Source organism: Centruroides vittatus, unplaced genomic scaffold (genome assembly GCF_030686945.1).
Source record: "Centruroides vittatus isolate TY-2023 unplaced genomic scaffold, ASM3068694v2 contig_1168, whole genome shotgun sequence".
NCBI lineage: Eukaryota > Metazoa > Arthropoda > Arachnida > Scorpiones > Buthidae > Centruroides > Centruroides vittatus.
The window spans coordinates 1201942-1222810 of record NW_027120749.1 but is presented as its reverse complement, the minus strand read 5'-3'; the positions used below and the strand labels follow the sequence as shown (position 1 = coordinate 1222810).

The following is a 20869-nucleotide window of genomic DNA, read 5'->3' as shown; positions in this document are numbered from 1 at the left end:
GTTAGTTATACTTGGTTGCTGTGTACTATGCTAGACCAGAGTCAAGACATAGCAGACAAAACAAAACAAAAAATTAAATAAGTCTGTCAGTGTGTGTATTATTATTTTAGTTAAATATTTTAACTAAAGACAGATTTTTAAACTTTTGTAGATATTATTCATTAACATAGGTATGATGTTTTTTTTTTTCAAGTTCCAATGGTCCATTAGAAAAAAAAGAAAAAAAAAGACAAGTGTAAATAACAAAATGAATTTATTACCAAAAGTTAGGTACAAACATGCTTACTTTTTGACATAATCACCGTGAAGATTGAGGCATTTTTCATATCTGTGGACAAGCTTTTCCATCCCTTTGTCATAGAATGTTAAAGATCGTCATTAGTCTCAAACCTCTGCCCTCCTAGCCATTTTTCCTGTTCAGGAAAGAGGTGGAAGTTGCTTAACACTAAATCAGGGCTAAACGCTGGGTGTTTAAAGGTAGTGGAGACTTCCACCCCAGCTTAAAACTTTTTAATGTGAAGACTTCCACCTCTTTCCTGAACTGAAAACGTGGCTAGCAGGGCAGAGATTTGAGACCAATGACGATCTTCAAAACAACATTGTTAATTAATTAAGGCCATCTCAATTCACTGGTGGTAATATTCTATGACAAAGGGATGGAAAAGCTCATCCACAGATATGACAAATTCCTCAATCTTCACAGTGATTATGTCAAAAAGTAAGCATGTTTGTAACCTAACTTTTGATAATAAATTCATTTTTGTTATTTACATTCTTTTTTTTTATGGACCATCGAAACTTGAAAAAAACCTGCCCTAATATAATATAAAATTAAATATAATACTGAATACAAATGACTGTATTGATCCAAATATAAGTTGACCCTGAATATAAATCAATTCTCAATTTTGGAATCTACTTTTAAAAAGAAATTAGATCTGAACAAAAGTCAATCTTACATTATTAATTTTATTTGCATATAAAAAATTAGCAATTTTTTATTAAAAAAACATGGAAAATCATTAAAACAATATTTTATCACTTTCATCTTCATCAGAATGATCATTGTCATCATCCCAATTTCATTGCTGTCATAGCCATTGGCCTCCTTAAACAGCATATCACCTCTGTTCTGTTCAAGTGGTTGATATATAACATTTCTTAAAGATCTTTATAATTGTGTTTTCACCAACAATTTTTTTATAATTTCAGGTTATTCTAACCGTTCACAAAAATATGTGAAAGTTTTATTACTTTTTATCTATGTTATTGATTATGAAAATGAATCATTTTCAGTTTATGTACAGTACAGTACTTTTCTTTCTTTTCAAAACTACTTTAGTTAAAGATAAAAATTATTTTTTTGAATTTGTATTTACAAATATCTGGAAAATCAATCATCATAAATGTATTTCTTGTTTTTTAACTTTCCTACTAATTTTTACAAGTTACATTTAAATCAAATGTAAATGATAGGAAAATTTTATTCAAAGGGTTTGTTTTATACAAAGAAATATAAGTATCAAACACTTTCATTATAAGCAATAAATTGTAACTTATTGCTTCTTTTTGTCAATATCAATAAAAATGAAATTAATAAAAGTTATAAAGGGGGGGAAAAAATCGAGACATCATCCTATATGCTGGGTAGTAAGCTGTCTGGCATATTTCATGTAATTTTCATAAAGTATACTTATAGTTTTATGACTATACAAAATGAAACCAATTTTTCCTTGTATTATTTTTTATAACTTCCTAAAACATTTTTTATAAAGTCTAAAACATATAATCATATCAAATACAAAAATTTATAATTTACACTTTACAATAGTATAAATTTTGCAGTAAATTTTCAGCAATCTATCCCCAAGTTTTGATAACTGGAGTAGTAGAGACCCCTAGAAGTAAAATAATAAAATTTTTGTAAAAGCTATCAAAACTGACTGAATCTGTTGAATATAAAAACAATCAGCTTAGTTTGATTAATTGTTCAGAAATAATTAACTAATTATTAATTGGTTATGTACTATCATTCCAAACATTTAACTCTTGGCATTGTTTGTGAATTGTAGCATGGTAAGTCACAACTTGACTGGCATTTAGCATTACTAAATAAATCAAAGTACACCTATCCCTCGATTTACACGGAAGATAGGTTCCTGAGAAAAATGTGTAAATCAAATTTGTATCTTTTTGAATGTAAAACTGTGTAAATCGAAAAGTATGCAAAAAATGCATAATTTCGTTGTTTATTAATTACGAATTTTTTCAATTTTTTAAAGGTACATAAATCAAACAAAAATATTGAAAGGCAGAAAAAATATATTCTTTTATTAATTAAATACAAAGTACAAAGGAACAAAAAATAAAATCTGAAAGATTCATAAAAATGTAATGTAATTGTGTAATGTAATGTAATGTAATGTAAAAAATGTAATTAAAAATAATGTAATCGTTTGTTTCTTATGAATATGAAAAATTAAAATTTTCTGGTTTAAAACTATGTGCAATGAATGCAACTTCGTGCATATGGGGAGTACCCTATATCGGTTTATCGGTTACTATTTGACAGATTGAAATAAAACTGTCACCTAGTATCCTAAATATCAACTATAACATATAATTAAGGTGGATTGGAATATAGATGTAGATTAGAGTTAAAAATTGTTCCTTTTGATCATAGCCAGTTTATTTTCTACATTTATTTTTTAAACCGTGTAAAAGCGAAAACATGTAAAAGAAGTACCGTATAAAACGAGGGATAGGTGTACTGAATTTTAACATCAGAAAAAAAAATTAAATACCTTCTAAAACCGATAACCGGTGCGAACTATTTTTCGAAATGGCGAACGTTTTCACTGCCCCTCCTGGGCTCTTCCTCAGGCCAATTCTGGATTTGATAATCGAACAGCATAAATAAATGGAACGTGTTCCGAACGTGTAAAGACGGAACACGTTCCATTTATTTATGCTGTTCGATTATCAAATCCAGAATTGGCCTGAGGAAGAGCCCAGGAGGGGCAGTGAAAACGTTCGCCATTTCGAAAAATAGTTCGCACCGGTTATCGGTTTTAGAAGGTATTTAATTTTTTTTGTTTATACAACCCAGTGTGGGAGAAGTGTTAGTTTTAACATCAGTTTAACACTGTATATTATGTACCACAGACAGTTATATAAATCAAAGAAAACTTTAACCAGACTCAAAATATAAGTTGAGGCTCAAATATAGGTTGAGAGCTATTATTTTATCCTTTTGAAACTGAAGAAAAAACATCAATATTTGGGCCAATGTGCAATAAACCTAATTTGTTAAAATATTTTACATTTCTTTAGAAAAATATTAAAAATAAGTGAGAAACACATCTTCATTATCAATATTTAGAATACAACTGAGTCATTTTTGTCCATGTCAATAAAGTTTAAATTCTGAAATGTTTAAATGCCACATAAACTAGCACCTTTTCATATATTAATTTAAATGAGCTATTTCCCATTCATCATCTGTGAAGCATAGGAATAGGTTTGTGGTATTGCAAAATGTCATAGTTTCCAAGCAAAGTCATGGATGGTTTGATTAATTTTCATCTATGTAAAAAGGTTAAGAAAACAGAACATATTGATAATACTAATAGGGGCTCTTTTCTATTTAAAAATATACATTAAACAATTTCTTACTATAATGCAATTGCTTAGGTCAGACAAAAATAAGGTCAGTATAGTAAATAAAGCAGTGGTTTACATAAATCATTAGAATGTTCACTGAAAAAATATTATGCTTTAATTAGTAGAAATAATACTAACTGCACTACATTGACATGATGAATGTGTGACACTGAAGTTCAGGTTTCTTAGAACAATCCTCTTTTAATATACAAACTAAGAGAACATTGTCCAATCCATTTGCTGGAACAAATGTATATTTATATTTTCTCTATATATTCCAATGTAATTAATACCAGAGATGTACTTAATTAGAAAATACTTGGAAAGGAGTACTTGATTCACAAAATAATTTATAATTTCTATAATAAAATAATACAGTGGTACCTTGTATTTTCAATGACTCAAATTTCAAATGTTTTAGAGTTTGAATGCTAAATTAGACCAAAATTCATTTCAGGGTTCAAACAATGATTCAAAGACTGAACTGTAGGTGCAATGAATACATGCCTTGGAAGTGTAAAATAAGCTTCTAAACGAAGAATATAATCTCAAATTAGCAATTAGGTGTTAAATTTCACAATTGTTATAATTAAATTACACATCTACATTAAGTAAGGACAGCTCTTAAAAATATCCAAAAACTTTCTATTCAACCCAATATAACCTTTACTTATTAACCATGGCATCCAAGAAATGTGTGAAAGCAACAAAATCTAGCAAGCAAAAGGAAAGCTGCAATATCAGCAATTAACATGAAAAAGAAATGTATTACAAAGCACAAAAGCAATACATGTGTGGCAGATCTGGTGGCCATGTTTAAGATGTGGAAGTTGATGGTGTGCAAACAGTAAATGCAATTTTCATTTTATTATATGATATTTACATATTTTATTTATTGTTTTCATGTTTTAATTTATTATTAGGGTATCTTATTGTGTTATTTTTATCTTAAATTATATGTATTTGCTGTTTTAAGTTTATCAAAATGGGTATCATTTACAGTCTAGGAATGGATTAATTCACTTTGTTATTTCTAATGGAAAAAATTGATTTAGCCTTCATTGGCCTCCTGGAACAAATTAAATTTGAAGTATGAAGCAACAGCTGTATGTTTATTTGAAAGATAAAAATTATATACATATTTAACATGGATTGTCAATATCTTGTAAAACTTTTTTTGGCAATTAGTTCATTTTAATATATATTCTAAATGATTCCATTTGAAAATTCAAATATATTGTGTACTGTAATAATTGAAAATGATATAATGAAGGTTGAAAATGTTTCTAAAGTTATTAAATAGTTTTGGTGTCATTAACAAAAGGACATGTCAACTTTACATTTAAAAATGGTGCCGAGCTTTGTTCATTTTGAAAATTGTTTAAATTATCCTGAAGAATATACAGAGGTTCCTTAGAATATCTAAATTCATAAACCTATTTCCATTACAATGAAAAATCAACCAATAAAATTTTAGTCTATTTTTCTCAATAACTATATATATATATAATCGATTAATGTTACCCTAGGTATACAAAATGGCGGTGCTTCTGGTCGCCATCTTGACAGCTAGTTATGATGCCATATTCATGCAAATTATGCTACGCAGATGGTTAGTTACTGACTCCCTAATTTATAATTTTGGGTTTTAAAATTATAAATAATATTTTGAAAAAATACAATTACTTACATTAACATGCATCTTTTCCCCTTTTCCCACGTTTGTTTTCTACAAAAGTTGATTCTGGTTGACTTATCAATGTTCTTTTTTTCTTACTATTTTTATTGATCTTTTCATCAATATTGCATTTATTTTCTATTAATTTTTTAAACTTTTTCTTATTATTAGAAACTGGAGTAGCTGGAACAGTCTCAAGTTCTTTCCACTCAGGAATTCTTCCAGATCCTGGAAATATCTTGCTTAAATGATTCACGAATATGTTAAACTTTTCGCCTGGTTTTTTAGATGGCCAATTCAGGAACTTTTTGTACATAAAGGAATACATGTAGGAGTTCGAAAGATCCTTGGTGTAATGCCTTGGTAGATTTTTTTTTCATTTTTTAAATAGCCCCACAGTTTTTCGATATTTTGAGTATGATCTCCTGTTATTGGATTAACAAAGTTTTCAGAATGATTAACTGTCCTGTGTTCAATTTCTATTCCTTCTAGATCATCTATGTTGTTATACCCTTTCCGTTCATCGGTCAGAACTGCCTGAATTTACAAATTTATAAATAATCCAGTTTAACGTTACTTCGGATCAATCGTTCACTTGATAAATAAAGCAGCTCTTGTCTTCCCTACTTACGTCTTTTTTCATATTTTTGTTTGCATATAACTGTTTCGTCTATTTCAACGGTTTTGTTTGGTCCTCCAATTTTAAATGTGGTCAGATTGTGCATAGCTACTAGCATTACAAAACGTAGGTGATTTGACCAGTCGACTCCAGCCTTATTAGAAATGCCTGCTGCAACAGCTGATGTGGTTATAGAACAGTCCAATCTAATATATTTGACTCCAGGAAATTTTGCCGCATTTACCTTTAAACGTTCCGACAAATACTGAACTATTGCTTCTACACATTTGGTAATGCATAACACATGAGTCTCAGTCAATTTGATATGTTATTTTACTTAGTTGAGAACACTTTTGACACACATCCTCAATATGCTGTATTCCTAACTTTACTGCTAATTTAAATCCCTTATCAATTTTGGTATCCATACCTAATTCTAAAAAATCATATTCAAGCAATTGGAAAAATATATGGGTAGTGCATTCAGCCCAGAATTCTTCGGATTTAATATCAAAACTTGCCATATTTACCATATAATTAGTAATAAATTTCTACAAATTGAACATTCTACGTTGAGGTTACTTAAATTACCAAAAATCACAATTGTTATTATAATCCAACAATAGCTTTTCGCTAAATGCGTCGTTAGTATTAATTTGCATATTACAGCACGATACTACGCAATTCCCTCTACTACTGACGTCATTTGGTAATCAGGGGCGTTGCTATTATTAATTTGCATAATAAAACACTATACTTCACAGCTCCCTCTAATGCTAACATCATTTGTTAGTATGTTTCGAGATTACTGGAAGTGCCATCATTTTGTATACCTAGGGTAACATTAACCATATAATCTAATACAAGATTTTGATTTTTTTTTTTAAATTGCTTATCATCAATGAAATGTTTTTATTATAGTTGTATTTAACACATTGAAATAGATATTCTAATGAGTAGAAAATATTTATTTATTTATCAAACATCAAGTTACCTTTTTTCTAACAGATCCCGGTCCTGTCTGATCACATTCTTCAATTCTTTGATTTGGTTCAATTTTCACGGAAACTGATGACATTGTAAGAGAAGTTGCTGAGGTGGCATTTTCTTCTAGTTTAACTCTTTCAATAAGTCCTTCATTTACTTCATATATAGGAGGTGCTCCTTCTATTCCAATGCCATTTTCACTTCCTGTTAAAGAGGGCCTTCGTGATTCTGAAGGCTTCTGACGCCCTCCTTTCATCTGACGAGGCTATAAAAATTTTATATTATTTTTACATTAATTTCTGTAATAAGAAAAATTTATTATCAAAGCAATTCAATATTTTAAAATAAAGATCAAAGGCACGTTAATTTCAAAATTAAATTTAATAAAATAAATCTTGACAAATAATTAATTCACAAATTGAACCTATTTGTAGTAAAGTGTAAATAAATTTCAAGTTTTGTTTTAAGTATTTTCATCTTTCATAAGAGTAGTTCAAAAAGTTCTCAGAATAGAATTATAAATCTAGCATCACAGAATTTTTCAGTGAGAATAAATAAATCATCTACAATTATAAAACACTCCAAGAATGACTTGTACTGCAATTAGTTTAATGATAGATGGTATGAGAAATTAAACTTTGTGAACTGTAAATTTTTAATACAGAGCCTATAAAAAGAAGAGAAAGATTTACATCTATGCATGTAAGCAACACCAGAAGGGATGCAACCAAAATTTATATACTGTTTATGGTAACAATGCTTGCTTATATCTGACAGTTATGAAATGAATTTGTCAATTTCAAGACAAATATCTGAGTTTGGAAGATTAATCCCCATTAAAGGTGACCTTGTGCGCAAGCTGTAAACAAACAAAACACTGTTGCTATGATGACATTGCTGATAGAAAATTTTCATATCATAGTGTAGTTAATTATGCTGTGTTTATGTTTATATATACAGGATGATCACAAAGAGGATACAGAGCTCTGTACAGACTGTTGAACAAATTTCAACCAAATTTAGTATACAAACTGTCCTGGTATGCAGCTTCAATTTCGGAAAATAATTTTATTTTAAAATTCAGCCACTATGCAAAATTTGGCATTGCTGTCCATCTAACATGCATATTATATTTTTTTTCTTAAATTTTCAGTATAAAAGGAATCAAACAAGTCTTTCCAGAACTGCAGCAAAGAAACTGTCTGAACACCACAATCTTTATACAAGATCCATTGCATGTTGGCTTAAATGTGTAAGCCTTACTGCAACATTATTTTTCACGTGAGAGAATGGTTATTTGATAATTTCAAATATCATGATTGCCACAATCAACAGATCTAAACCTCTGTCATTTTTCATTATGGGGTTACATAAAGAGTTCTTTATCAAAGCAATGTTCCAAACCTCATCTTAAACAACCAAAAAAAAATCATGTGTCTGACAACTCTAAACAGGTCAGTTGTGTTTTGCAGTTAAATGTATAGTGCAGCAAATACAGTTTTCAGAATTTGGAGATGGAGAGCACACAAAATCATATCTTTGATATAATTGTCAATTCCACATCTGTAATTGAAATAAAATTATCATCTTTTGTTTCTTAACCCCGAGGGAAGGGGTTAAAGAGTAGATTTCAGAACTTTCTGTTGAAAGAACATTGTGCAAATCAATCCAATTTGATACATATATTGTCATGAATATGCAATTCTTTTAAAATTCAGCTGCTAGGATGAAATTTGACACCACTGTTTTCTTAATGTGCATATTACACATGTTTTCTAATGAATTTATAGAGTTAATTATGATCACCCTGTATACATTGATAACATTGCAATAATTTTTCATCTAATTAAAACAGTTTGTGAAAACTAACTCCAAACGCATTGATCAATAATAAAAATAGATCTTAACAAACAATACAAAGGAATTGTCATAATAATTGTTCCAGCTAAGCAGTTCAACTTATTGATGATGATACTGAAGATAATATCAATAAATTGAACTGCTCCAAATATATCATAAACTTTCAGGAATAACTGTGTTTGAATTGGTAAAGATAAACCTCTCCCTCAAATTCTGCATCAAAAGGTCCATATTCTAGAATAATTTTAATAAATACACCTAACCTTTCTTTTTATTCAGTCTATTTTTATGCAATTTTGAAATAACATGGTTTGACAAAAGAAAACTGATCCTCTTTTTACACAATCAATTTTTTACATGGGAAAAACATTCATTTGAAAATTTTTAAATTTAACTTTTTGTTAAAATTATGTTATTGTTAAAAATACTTAATCTTTTTATTGAAAAACTGGTTTTAACATTACATGTTTCTAAATCAACAGTTCATTTATCTTTTTAAAGCATAATACAATACTGTTTATACATCAAAGAACACTTTATGCTGATTTTATGTTTCCTATGCTTCTTGTGTATACTATATTTACATGCAAATAATATTAATGATAAATGATGTTAAAATGAAAAAAGCTTAGATTTCTTATGTAAACTCCTTATTTTTTGTTCCATTAAAGTTGTAGATCCTATCAAGCATTTTTTTATTGGGATGTATGTAGTGTTATTTTTATTTATACAATTTTTTTTACGCACCATTCTTTGAAACATATCCACTGCACAAAAAGAGAGATTGATGTAAATAACACTCAAACTAATGCTGAAAATGTTTAAAATTTTAAATGTTTTATAAAGTAAATGTTACCATATCATTTTGTAGTCATTTCAATTTATAATTTCAGCAAACAAATTTTATCAAGCATTTAACAAAAACTGTTTGAATATATTTATTCTAATTTTCATTACAATAAATTACTTAAAACAACATATGTAACTTTTTAAAACACTTTCATAAATACATTAAGCTTGAAATAAAAGCTTATAAAATTTTATTTTACCTTGATTTGTTCTGGTTTCCCATCTCTACAACATTTTGGACATTCCCAACTGTTTGGTAAATCATCATTCACAACTAAGCCATCAGTAGGAAGATCCGGAAATCGTTCTTTTAAACAAGTAGGATGAACAATTTCCCAACACTGTGAACATTCCATTAAGCTTGAATTTTCATGTTCTTGAGGATTACTCACTTTTTCCCAACCATCTCTTCCACAAATTGTACAGCATGCTGTATGAGGTAATATAGGCTGAAAACAAGACATCTGATGCTGTGAGTATGTACATCAATAGCTTAACAGGCAATAATAAAATTAGGAAAACATCTCATTACAATATATTTCACTTTAAATAATAATATAATAATCAGCTTAGTTAAACAATATTATAATAAATTGTTCTAAAAACAACAAATTTCAAATGACAAAAAAGTGGCTTTATGATAAAATTAAGTTAAGTAATTATTAGTCTTATCTTAGAATTAATTGTATAAATTTATTTACTCTTAAAAATGACTAACATTTCAGGAATATTATAACACTAATAAGATTATACATATTACAACACACAGATATAAGGACTATACAATGAGATCAAAAATCAATGACAAATGGACTAAATTATACAATATGAATTGTTCTTTCTGCCATTAATGTTATTGGTATTGTTATTATTATTGATCTATATAATCATAAGCAAATATTTCACTTAAACCAAAAACAAATATTCAGTTTAAAAGGGCAAAAAGTATATCATATATAAATCAGTTAATTTTATCTATGCTGCTGTTTTATGTTCTGCTAAATATTGTTACCATTGATCTTTTTCGCCATCAGTAAGTGATTTAAATCAATTACATAGGAAAAATGAAGATTATTGAACTTTTTCAATCTCAATTCAATCAAATTATTTCAGATTTGTTATAAAAATATTTGTTACACAACTTTTTATGTGCAGAAAACAGAAGGCATATGCCTAATTAAAAACTTATTTTATGTTAAAATAAACTGTCTTATTTTTCATGTCAAAATAAATAATAAAGTTGATTTCCTCTTACTAAATGACTAACAACAAAAAAATAATAATAAATACATTGTTAATTGTGCTCTCTTATAAAAAATAAACAAATATATTAAAAATATAAATTATGAAAAAATAAATACATACTGCCATACACTGTCTGCTAATACATGACTGTTTCATTCTTCCTGGACCTCCAAATTTTTTCATATCTTTGCAAAAATGACATTCACCACAATCGGCTCTCAAACATGCTTCACATTTTTTACATCGAGTACGCCGTCTTCTAGAACTACCAGCACCATCTTTGCCATTACTACCTTTTGCATTATTTCCTTTTGATTGTTTAGATGAAGTAGGTATCCCAGTACGAGGTTTGGGTCGAGGTTTCTAAAATTCAATACATTTTATTCACACTTAAAAAAAATGCATTATTAAACAATAATCTGTCAATATAACATTTATAGTGATAAACTCAATTCTGGAATGGTAAATTTTCACTTCTATTTTGCTTTCTTTTCATAAATTTATGCAATTTATAATGACATGAAGTATTCTGATATAAAATATTTACCATATATCTTGGCAGATAAGACAAGGTATAAATTTTTGTCGAAGTTTTATAGTTTTAGCTTGTATCTGTCCTGTAAGACGACCCCCAAACTATCAACAGTCTATGAATTTAGTTTAGATCAGTGTTTATCATCTGAATAATAATACTGTGTAGCGTATACGGAATTATGTCCTATTTGTAATTTTTCAAATAAACAAATTTGTTTTTTTTTTTTTTTTTTTTTTTTTTTTTTTTTTTTTTTTTTTTTTTTTTTGCATCTGGCAGCATTGCCTTGCGATTGTTGCAAGCGTTCGCAATGATTCGGCATTCTGGTAATGACCTTGACTGGTCACAAAAATGTCATATGGGCTATTCTATTTTGTGCACATACCCTACTCTCTACTAGTAAATAATTACGATTTGTCCGTTTTTTTATAATGGTTTTAATTTATATAAATTTCAATCTAACTTTTTGTATCTGTCCTATAAGATAAGGGGGCTTTTTTTTATGATTCAACTATCGTCTTATCTGCTGAGATATACAGTATTTGCTATTAAAGAAAATCATCAGTTAGAAATGCTGAATTGACTCTTCACAAATTACCTGATAAGCAAACAAGAAAAATAATTATTGGTGATTGAATAATTTAAATTATTAAAAGTAAGTTTATTTCTTACTGTTTTTATTATGTTTTTCATATTTTATTTATTTTTGCATTATTTTTATTTATTAATGTTACTATTTGAACAGAAATATTGTTGTTTTGTTTCAACTGATTTAATACTTATGATATTTTTGATGTTTCTAATTCTCTATAGATTTATAGAGAATCATAAACATCAAAGTATATAAGTATTAATGTAAGTTTTATTAAATATAAAACAGTCATAAAAATAATATAAGCTGATGCTAACTCTTATAGATACTTCATTTTCATATGTTTTATCAGAAATACTTTATCCCTAATTTAATATCTACAAAGATTCATGGTTAAAATTCTGATCTTTCTAACTGAAAACTCAAAGTCAATTTTTTAACAAGAATTTGTTGACAGCCCTCAACTAATCAGGTCACTTCTTAGTAAACTATGATCAACAAAATTCCTTCTATAGTAGTTACAACATGGCATCATACAATGTCACAAATATGCAATAACAATATTATCAAGTTCTTGACAAAGGAAAAATTAAACTCATGTAAAGTGTTAGCTAGTTAAGTTAAAATTTTGGAAGTGACAGAGTCACAGACAAGTATATGTATAAATGGTGTAAATAATGTCAATGTTTATCATGTCAAAGATAAACATTGACATTATTTACACCATTTATACATATACTTGTCTGTGACTCTGTCACTTCTTCACATTATTTCTGTTCACATTATTTACACCATTATCTACACCAAATTGACTTTTCAAGACAAAAAATTAATTTGTTTGGTATTGTATTTGTCATTGTTAGAAAAGATTCCGTTAAAAAATCAATATAAACACATTTCAACCAAATAAGTGTTAAGTAACTCCCAAAAAGATTGATGTTGGAATATAAGGTATGTAATTTGCTGTATTTGCTGAAATTCTACATGATTTTAAACAGATAAATTCTGCCTACTTCTGATAAGACTCAACTGCATTGTTTTATTCAGACACAAAAAATAAGTCAATATGGATTAATGTGTTAAGGAATTTCCACTGCTCACAAAGTTCAAATAATAGTCATTAGTAAAGAAAGGGAATGCATGTTCTGAAACTCTGACAATGCTAGTTATGCTGATTATCTTCCATATGGTGTTACAATTAATACAAAGTACCATATTAATCTGCTTCAAACAACATGCACAAATCATTTGACAAAAAAAATTCAGAAAGTTAGTTACCAAAGACCATCTTTCCCTAGGACAATGTCTGTTATCCACATAGACCCAATCTAAGATGATTCTGACAAAAAAAAATTCATACATTACATTATCCTCTAGGCTAGTAATGTGTACATTGTAGAGCATGTCTGAAAGAAGAGGCATGAAAATGCTCATAAGTGCACAAAAAACCATTCATGCCTTTATTTTATAGTAATTATTTAATTTTTTTATTTGTACAAACAGTGCAATTTTTCCACTAAATGTTCTACCAAAAAAAAAAATCCTAAATTAATTTTTAAAAACAAATTAAATCTATCTGTAGTCTTTTTTTACTTGCTTTTATATATGTTACCGTTAAAGTATGAAATCCGTTATTTCATAGAATACCTAGTTATTCCATGGAATAACTGATCGTGTCCGTTAAAGTGTAAAACTCTCTTGTATTTCATGGTTTAACTAGTTATTTCATAGAATAACGATCTGCAGCCCGTTAAAGTGTAAAATAATCTATATCATATATCTCGCACGACAAATACATTTACCTTCCACCCCTACTGCATTTATGAACTATTCCAGGCCATAGGAAGAGAACTTGTTTAGCGTGTTGGCGCCAGTTCATTCCGGTTAATTGATTGCTTGCACGTACAGTGCCGGCTGCTGTTCGTCAAATACTGTTTCCACGTGTCAGGTATTGAGATACATTTATTTTTTTAAGTTTTATAATTTAGTCATTTGTTATTACGTTAATTTAGTTTGCTTACGTTAAAGTGCAATTATTTTTAAGACCTTAAATTGCCTTGAACAATGAATTCTTTAAGTGATAACGTAAAAAAAGCTGCAATGAAAGAAAAGTTTGAATCTTTACTAAATAAGCGTGATGTGAAAGAGAACAGTGCTTTGCTCACCCGTGAAAAATTATTAAGTTTGATAGCTGATGTAAAGAAATCTAAAACATCAGATAAGAAAGTGCCACGTGATTATTGGTTACTTCAACATTACGATGTCCTTGAAGTTCAAGGAGTAGAAAAATTAATAGTCCCAGTAACAAATGCAACACCAGATGTAATGTTTTATTGCTCAAGTGATTCTTTGTTTGACATTTTGTACGAAACTCATTTATCTATTGGGCACGGTGGTAGAGACCGAATGATAAAAGAACTTAATCGTCGTTACAAAAATATTACGCAAAATGATATTAAGATTTTCCTGAATTTTTGTGAATCTTGTCAACAAAAACGCAAAGCGGGCAGAAAAGGTGTTGTTGTTAAGCCCATGATTTTTTCACATATGAATTCAAGATGTCAGGTTGACCTCATAGATTTTCAATCACAACCTGATGGAAACTATAAATTTATTTTAGTTTATCAAGATCACCTTACAAAGTTCGTGGTTTTAAGACCTCTTCAAACAAAGAGAGCAGAAGAAGTTGCAGGACAGTTGCTTGATATATTCCTGTTGTTTGGAGCCCCATGTATATTGCAGTCGGACAATGGAAGAGAATTTTGTAACAAACTTATTGATGACTTAAAAGTAACTTGGCCAGAGCTTAAGATCGTGCATGGCAAACCAAGACATAGCCAAAGCCAAGGCAGTGTTGAGAGAGCCAATCAGGACATAGAAAATATGTTGACGACTTGGATGCAAGACAACCAGTCAACTTCGTGGAGTAACGGGTTAAAATTTATCCAGTTTATGAAGAACAGAGCGTTCCATTCTGGCATTAAAAGGTCCCCCTACGAGGCTATGTTTGGTTGCGCAGCTAGAGTTGGACTGTCAACAACTGCCATTCCGAAGGAAGCACTTAATTCGTTGGTCGACGAAGATCAATTACAAAATACTTTGACTGCAATGAATGTTTCTTCTCAACCTGATAATGAAAAAGTAGTTGAACAAACAGTATTAAATAATCCCATTACGAAAGTATGTGTTGTCTGTTTAAAAGAATGCAGTGAAGATATAGTTTGCTTCAAATGTATGGAGTCTGTCCATATATCATGTTCGGAAGATTATGTTTCAGAAGATGAAGTTGAGCAGAAAATCTGCAAATTGTGTTTTAATGAACTTAATGTTCAAAGAGAAAGAGAAAAGTCTAAAAAATGTTTAGAAATTCAAGCGAAAAAGATGAAATTAATGTCGGATAAATCTCATTCTGAAGCCTCTGTGGGGTTTACCGTCCGTATCCCAGTGCCTGAAGTTGACAGAGGAAAAGGTGATGCCAAATCTATTTTAGCTATCATCATAAAAATAACCGAAGAAGGATTTTTCCAATTGGGCACAAGAAACGGCCGCATAAAACAATTATATTCCCGATCCCAGTTCAGTGTCTGCGAACAAAAATTAATTAAAATCGAAGAAGTACTGGATGTAGAAATATCGCTCCGGTCGGTTGCTACAGCTCAAAGTTTAGGTACTGGTCAGGGATTTAAAAAATGTTTGTGTAAAACCCAGTGTGTCAACAAAAAATGTTTTTGTTTTAAAAATAATGTTCTTTGTAATTCCAAGTGTCATTTTAGTAATCCTTGTTGTAACAAATGATTTTATGGTACGTTTCCATAAATACCATTTATACGCTGCATAAATTAGATAAATTGCTTCTTTTTCATTTTAATTGTCTATCATTAGTTTAATTTTATTTTAGATAAATTGTTTATTTTACACTTTAACTGTCTCTCATTAGTTAATTTATAGAATACCTAGTTATTTCATAGAATAACTAGTTAAAGTCTCAAATTAATAACATATTACATATTACAACGGACACAATCAGTTATTCCATGGAATAACTAGGTATTCTATGAAATAACTGCATTAAATACTTTAACGGTAACATATACATATATATAGGGTGGTCTCTCCTTGACCAATTATTTTAAAAACTAATAGATCAATGACAATAGATCTTTTCCTGATGTATAGTATGTCAAGCATGCACTAAATGAAGATGCAAATTCCTGTCTCCTTCAGTCCTACTGGAGAGAGCTATTATAATGTCAGTCCATAATGAATTGGTTAACATTGTCAATTACAGAGTTGTAGAACATGAAAAAATATTTTGGAATGCACTAAAAAAATAATAATACATATCAAATGGAATCCTAAAATAATGCATTGCTACCCACATGTTGTGCAGTACTTGTCAAACATAAAAATACTGCACAATGTGCACATAGTAGCAATGAATCATTGCACTTATTAGAAATGGAAATTTAACATCCATTAATCAATTCCATGTTCTACTAATGTTATTTTCATTATTATTTTAAAATTAAATGTCATTTTAATTAAAAATATTATCAATAAACATTTATTTCTTATAAATTGCTTATACTGTTTTGAGTAGTTAAGGAGTAATAAAATTCTTACATATAATATTAAGAAAATGTTCATGTATTAAAATTAATTTTTCATTTATTACAGAGAAGTGCTATTTAATAAATAAAGAAAAAACATTAGCAATAAATGAGTTTAACTAAACAATAAAATGAAAAAATATTTTTTATAGATAAATCTCAAATCAAAATTCTTAAGAAATGCATTCAAAAAATCTTAACAGATAAAAAGAAAAGATTCTTTCGATGGAAAATTTTAATTTTTACAAACTAGAATAATAATCATATAATTACAAATTATATTAATAATACTGCTTATTTTTTTTAATTGAAAATGAGTGGTTTTTAGATCTGATGCAAAATGAACATTTTATTACCTTTGAAGACTCTGACCAAAAAAGAACAGGTTTCCCAGTAATAGCAAGTTTTTCATCATCATTTCTATGTTCATGTAATAACATCTAGAAAAAATTTAAATGTTTATTAACATTTATAAATTAAATAACAACTTTGACTGAACACAAAAAGTAATTTAATAAATCATTTCTTCTAATTATTAAAAAGTTCTTTTGGACATGTTGCATACTTCTATTAAAGTGCATTCTTACTAAATCAAACTAATAATTAGTGAAAAATTTGATTTTATAGGATTATATATAAGGAAAGTCAAAAAGCTGTTAACATTTTCTGAACAGTAAGTTTTCATTTCGAAGTAATTTATAAATGTTTTTCTTACAGTTAACAGCACAATTTCTATAACAAGTAAATGTTAATTTTAATATTTTATTTATGCCACTTCCTGTAAGATAACCATTTTAAATAAAGAAAAGAATAGTTTTGCCTTGTCATATTAACTGCTCACTTTTCAATTTTTCTGTAGCTCTAATCTTCTCTTAAAAGGAGGCCTTATACACCTGATGTTACAGATCACAATAAAACTTTTTTGAGTTATTCTACAATAACATACATATCAGGCAAAAGCATTTTTCATATAACCTCTTCAATTCAAAAATAAGAAGTTACAATAATTTGTCTGCAGCATATAAATCAAATGTGTAGACAATTCAACAAGTACTTTTTTATTTCAAGCTACTTAAAACAAATTTGTTTGTTCATTAATATTAAAATATTAAATCAATTTCACATACTTTATTCCATCATTTAAGCTGGGCATAAATGTTGAATAAAGTATAAAAATCTCTTGTCCCCGATCAACTATTCACGTTTCTTCTATACTAAATTTAATTTCTGCTTTATTAAACACCATATTACTTTTCATATATACTTTCTTTTTTAATCCATTAATAATAGACAAATGTTCAATATTTAAAGTCTTGAATGATCAAAAATCATCTATTTTTAGTCTATATTGTGTTCAATTATGCAATTGCATTTGTTTCTTAAAATTTCTTAAACATTTCTCATTATTTTTATGAAAATTGAATACATTATTCTTCAATAAAATAATATTACACTTTATGCCAATGTACAGTAATGGATGATTAACACATCAGTGTTGTGGCGTTACAAGCGGTGGAAATGAATTGTATTTAAAAGCGATGCACTTGGGGATGAGTCCAGTTTTACAACACTTTAACAAAAACCAAAGTTGCGCCTTTTGCTTCAACCACAATGTTCTGGTATTCAAGAATATAAGGAAGTGTTTTCTAGTAGTTTCCATAATAAAATGTTATTACACTTCATGCCAATGTACAGTAATGAATGATTAACACATCGGTGTTGCCACTTGTAACGCCGCAACACCAATGTGTTAATCATTCATTACATTATTCTTCATTTTAATATATTCTTATAGTATAGTTTTATAATCTAAGTTACTAAATACAAGCAATATTAAGCATTCATCAGATAATCACTGGATCAATGAACTTTGGGAAAAAGCTTTGCTATGATAAAATGTTTAATTAAAAAAAGCATTTATCTTTCATAAAAATATGAGAATGCTTAGTTAAGTTTGAGGAGAGAACCCAAATTCACATCGTTTGCATTTTCACAAAATTTTTTAAATATCTTTCTTAAAAATAAAATACTGCTATTATAAATAAAACAGTGCGCACACTTTCAATAATTCAATAGTTAAACGTTTTTTAAAAATAATATATTATATGCTCAAAAATACCTTAACATCTGTAAGAAGATGATCTGGATTACGAATTAAATCTGGAACATATCTCTTATTAACAGGAAGTTGTTGAAGCCATCTCAAAATAGCCTAAATTTTATAAAATGCAAAATTTTAATAAATATGTTTAAAAAGTTAATATTTACATTAATGCTACACACATTTTAAATAATCTGTATTTACATGTAATAATCAAATAAATGCTTTTATTTAGAGCTGAAAATACACTATAAAAATATATAAAAATAAATTCATTTAAATATTTAATTCTATAAGCTCAAAACAAGAGTAATTATAATTATATTACAATCTAATTATTTACTGTAATAGCAATTATAGGCTATCAGAAAAATTAATATACACAGTTCTAAAATTAATTTAATGATTAATATTAATACAAGGTGGTGACCTAACCTTTATCTCTAATACAAATTACTTAGTTACAATGATTAAAATCTAGCCAAAAGATAGCCTCAAAAAAGTTCCAACTTTTAGATATCTAATTTCAAAATATTTTCATAAACTAGATTTATCACTTTCCTATCTATGGATAGTCTTGCTTGTTAAGCCAGATTTCCTCTGAAAGATGAAGGATGAGACCATTTGTTCACAGTTTTAAATGTTTTTTGATAGAGCTGGATGGCTTAGACTCATCTTTGATAGATATAGGAAGTATAGCTAATAAAAAAATGATTATTTCCACCTCTAAATGGCACACATTGATTAACATTTGATATTTTGTAAAATGGCTGCATGCAGAAAATTATTGATTAAGGTTTATATTTAATAAATGATAATTCAAGGTCAGCTTGCATTAGCCAAAAGAAGTGACAAATAAAAGTTTTAAAGCTTTTGTTTTCTATCCCAGTTGGTGTCAAACTTCTTAAATTAAAAAAAAAAAAAAAGATGTTTTATTCTAATTTTTAAAACATTTTTTCTTTTTAAGCATTATTCTGTTAATTGTTTCATGTTAAAAAAATACAAAGAAACAAATCCCAAAATATCATGACAATTAAGTTATTTTTGGTTCTTTTTTTTTTAATGATTTTTTGAAAATAACCAAACCCCCCCAACCTCGTCTGAACAGGAATTTTACAAGACTTATCATCAATCTAGGAAGTGTTAAATAATCTCAGATGTTTTGAGTCATCAAATAAAATAAAAGCAGTATTGCAGGAGACATTACAGATGGTTGCAAAAAATGGTTTACAGCAATGCTTCCAGAAGCTGTATGAGCACTGGAAAAATGTATCAAAACCCAAGGAAATTAGTTTGAAGGTACAACAGTGTTTTAAACCAATCAAGGAAAGAACTAAATGCCAAGTCTCCAAACTCTTAGATACTACTATACAAATTTTTTTCTTTTTTTGTAAATCATACCAAAAAAAATGGAACCACCTACCAAAAAATAACTCCATTCCAAGTCTTATAATGCTATTTATTTATATATACCATCTTTACAATTAATGATGCAGTTTTCAAATTTTAAAGATATTTTTTTTTATCATTAATAAAAATCATTAAAACTGTTTTAAAAAAAACAAATAAGACTTACTTTCAATCCATTTAATTCATACTTTGTTAAATGAACATATGGTCTTTGAGAAACTTGTTGAGTTCTTGGATTACATTTTGAATGTTCATCTTCAATTTCTATACTTCCAGTAGCATTACCATTTGTTAATTTAAGTGGTAATCTTGGTACAGCAGATCTGAATGAATTTTCTATTTCAGGTGGAATTCTACGACTATTTATTACAGTTGGAAATTTTGGACCTTCGACACCGACTTTCATTAACTGTGGTTTTGGTTCAAGCGGGGTTGGTAATTTTCCTGCACAACTAAATAACTTTAATTCACCATTGACTTCTGACAAACTAAGATTAGGTAATGGATTGATAGGAGCTGTTAGTTTAGTCAAAGGAGATGGTAACAATTTTTCTGGTTTAAAGCCATTCAAGAGAGAAGTATCAGGCTCAATTGGTTCTCCATCTTCTGTACACAGCAGATGAGATTTCCCAATTACACACTGAACATATCTTTGAAGTACATACCATAACATTTCCATATAAAATGGATATCTAAATTTCAATGGTACCTGTAAGAAATGAA

The 20869-nt window shown here is 28.3% G+C and overlaps 1 protein-coding gene across 3 annotated transcripts in view; it reads right to left on the bottom strand.

Annotated features, from left to right (window-relative positions):
* LOC136981629 (lysine-specific demethylase 2A-like) overlaps positions 1 to 20869 on the bottom strand; it is a 107123-nt gene that overhangs the window by 4915 nt on the left and 81339 nt on the right. For 2 of the 3 annotated variants that reach the window (XM_067277971.1, XM_067277964.1), the window contains exons 10-15: positions 20313 to 20855; positions 18755 to 18847; positions 16992 to 17075; positions 11022 to 11264; positions 9857 to 10120; positions 6955 to 7212 (exon numbers count right to left, since the gene is read on the bottom strand). In XM_067277971.1, coding sequence (XP_067134072.1) covers positions 6955 to 7212; positions 9857 to 10120; positions 11022 to 11264; positions 16992 to 17075; positions 18755 to 18847; positions 20313 to 20855 — 1485 coding nt within the window. The remainder of the gene's footprint in view (positions 1 to 6954; positions 7213 to 9856; positions 10121 to 11021; positions 11265 to 16991; positions 17076 to 18754; positions 18848 to 20312; positions 20856 to 20869) is intronic. The other variant, XM_067277978.1, reaches the window with a different exon arrangement.